Source organism: Manacus candei, unplaced genomic scaffold (assembly GCF_025592945.1).
Source record: "Manacus candei isolate 608988 ecotype Guabito, Panama unplaced genomic scaffold, ASM2559294v1 h1tg000051l, whole genome shotgun sequence".
Taxonomy (NCBI): domain Eukaryota; kingdom Metazoa; phylum Chordata; class Aves; order Passeriformes; family Pipridae; genus Manacus; species Manacus candei.
Genome location: NW_026138099.1, coordinates 5,071,006 through 5,073,356, shown reverse-complemented (window position 1 = coordinate 5,073,356; position 2,351 = coordinate 5,071,006). Strand labels below are relative to the sequence as shown.

At 54.6% G+C, this 2,351-nt stretch overlaps 1 protein-coding gene across 1 annotated transcript; it reads left to right on the top strand.

Annotated features, from left to right (window-relative positions):
- The first annotated feature begins 795 nt into the window (after nucleotides 1–795).
- LOC127477331 (putative HTLV-1-related endogenous sequence) lies at nucleotides 796–1,752 on the top strand. Its single transcript, XM_051801522.1, has one exon. It carries the CDS (start codon nucleotides 796–798, stop codon nucleotides 1,750–1,752), a length of 957 nt encoding a protein of 318 aa, XP_051657482.1.
- The last annotated feature ends 599 nt before the right edge of the window (nucleotides 1,753–2,351 follow it).

The following is a 2,351-nucleotide window of genomic DNA, read 5'->3' as shown; positions in this document are numbered from 1 at the left end:
AGAGTTTCTGTTTGTTGTATAAATAAAAGATTTTAAAAACTTAGCAGATGAAATAGGTTATAAATCTCAACACGAAAGAGCTGTTATGATTTCACATGCAGATCTGAGCCATAAACCCAACATGCCTTGTCCGCATAGGACAAAGACTTTGTCAATGTCTGACATAAAGCATAAAAGATGAAGAGTAATGTGGCCATCTTTAGTCCATGAACATATTGCTTCATCAAATACAATTTTTATTTGCGGTTCCCTCATCCTTTTCAATAAGGTGTGCATTTTTCAGGGATAATCCTAATATGTAAATACATGTGCCCAGATGCTATGGGAGCATTCGAATAGGTTTATGGCAGAGCCTTAAGAACATGTGTAATAACATTACATTTTATTGCGGTTTTGCAGGAGACATATAGGAGCTGCCATGAACCTTTCACAAGTGGCCAACACAAATTTGGCTATGTTTTTGTTTGATTGCCACAGCTTGCGTTTTGACTGTTCTATTAGCAGATGCTAGAGTTGCAGGTACTAGCCAACAACTTCAAGTGAAGGCTTGAAGGCAGCTGAGAGAGCTGTATGAAGGGACTTTGCTCCCCTGGCCAAGCACCTGCAGTCTTTACCTCCAGCCAGATGTGAGCAGCAAACGTCACAGCAGACCAGCATTTCAGCTTAGTCTCCTGGAAAATCTCTTAGGTTTAGTAGGCAATCAACGTCAGAGAAAGCACCACGGCAGGAGGGGGCCCGTCCCTGGATCTGCACACCCTGTGCCTGCGTGACTGGCTATGCCTGCCTGCCTTGTGCATGCCACAGCGTCCCACCCTTGTCAGTGTGCCCTATTCCTGCTTTAAGAATTCCAGGCTGCATGCCCCATCCCCGTCTGCCTCAGCCTGGAATGCCCATCCCTGCGGCAACGCCCTGTGCCTGCCTGTGTGCCCCACTGCTGCCCGCACGCCCATCCGCCCCCCAAACGCAGAGTCCTCGCCCACTCTCTCTGTGCTCCCATCGCTGCCTGCACCTCCCGTCTCTGCCCCAGCGCTTCGTCCTCGCCACAGAGCCCGGTGCCCACGGAGCCCGTCGCTGCTCGAGCGCCTGTGTTCACCCTTCTGTCCACCGCTGTCCGCTCCGTCCGAGCCCCGGCGGACCCTCGGGGGCGGACCGGCAGCGGCGGTTCCCGCCTCCCTCCCCGCCACCCGGCAGTGGGGGGCCGCGCCCCCCGCACCTCCTGCCCTGCGGGGCTCGGCGGCGCCGCGCACCCCGCGCCGCAGCACAGGCGCAGGGCCAGCCCGCGGCGGGCGCGTCGCCTCGCACCGGAGCGGGGACCCCGAGCACCGCGCCGTGCGCCGCGGGACCGGGATGGCCGCGGGGCAGCGCCGGGGCATGGCCGCCCCCCCGCTCGCCCTCGCCTTGGGGCTTCTCGCCATCGCCCAGGTAAGGTGGCCTGCGGCTCGTCCGCCCGCCTCTCCGTGGGCCAGCGCGGGGCTTCTCCGCTCCAATGGGGCGGCGAGAGCTCCGCACCTGTGGCTGCGGGAATGCCCCCGGGCTCGGGGAGCGCCGTCGCGGTCGGCGGCGGGGCTCCTCCTCGGCCGGCAGGTAGCTGCGCGGCTGCCCAAAGCCCCTTGCCCTAAGCCCCTGTCCGCACCGGCGGCGGGCGGGCGGCTCTGCTGTGTGCTGGGTTTGCCGGGCGGACATCACCGGGAGCCTGCCTCAGGCGAGTCTCGCAGATCTCTGGAAGGCGGGGTGGGAGGATCGTTATTATAAAAGTTACGATACTGCTAAGCTTTGCCCAGAGTCAGGCGTGAGGTTCTCAGCCTGCTTTGGAGGGGAGAAGTACTTTCCAACATTCAGAGAAACTTTGAGAGCCTCCGCCTGCGTTTCTCATACGGGTGTTTCGTTCTGCAAGTCGAGCGCTGATCGGGGCCGTGTCAGAGCGTTTCCCTTGGGTGTAATTTACATCCTCTAACATGTTCTCCAGGTAGTTTGCTTTGCTTAGTCATCAATTTGCTATTACCAAGTTTTTATTTCCTTTAGCCAAGAAAAAAAAAAAAAGAATAAAAAAATAGCCTCCCTGAGAATGCACCGGTCACCTCCCAGGAGACAATATACGAACTCACTTTTAGCTTTGAGCTGTAAAGAAAAGCAAGTGTGAACATGACTCTAAACATTCACATTTGGTTTTGTTCTTAAATTTTGAAGATGAGTTTTAAATAAGTAATAGCACATTTGCAGTAATTATGATCTTTTTGTATTTAGGGTAATAGCTTAACTCAGAAACACAATAAACAACATTTTAATTAAAAAACGTGTAGGGTCACTTGAAATAAGCTTAGAAACATTCTCTGTATAGGCTGCTGCTGAAT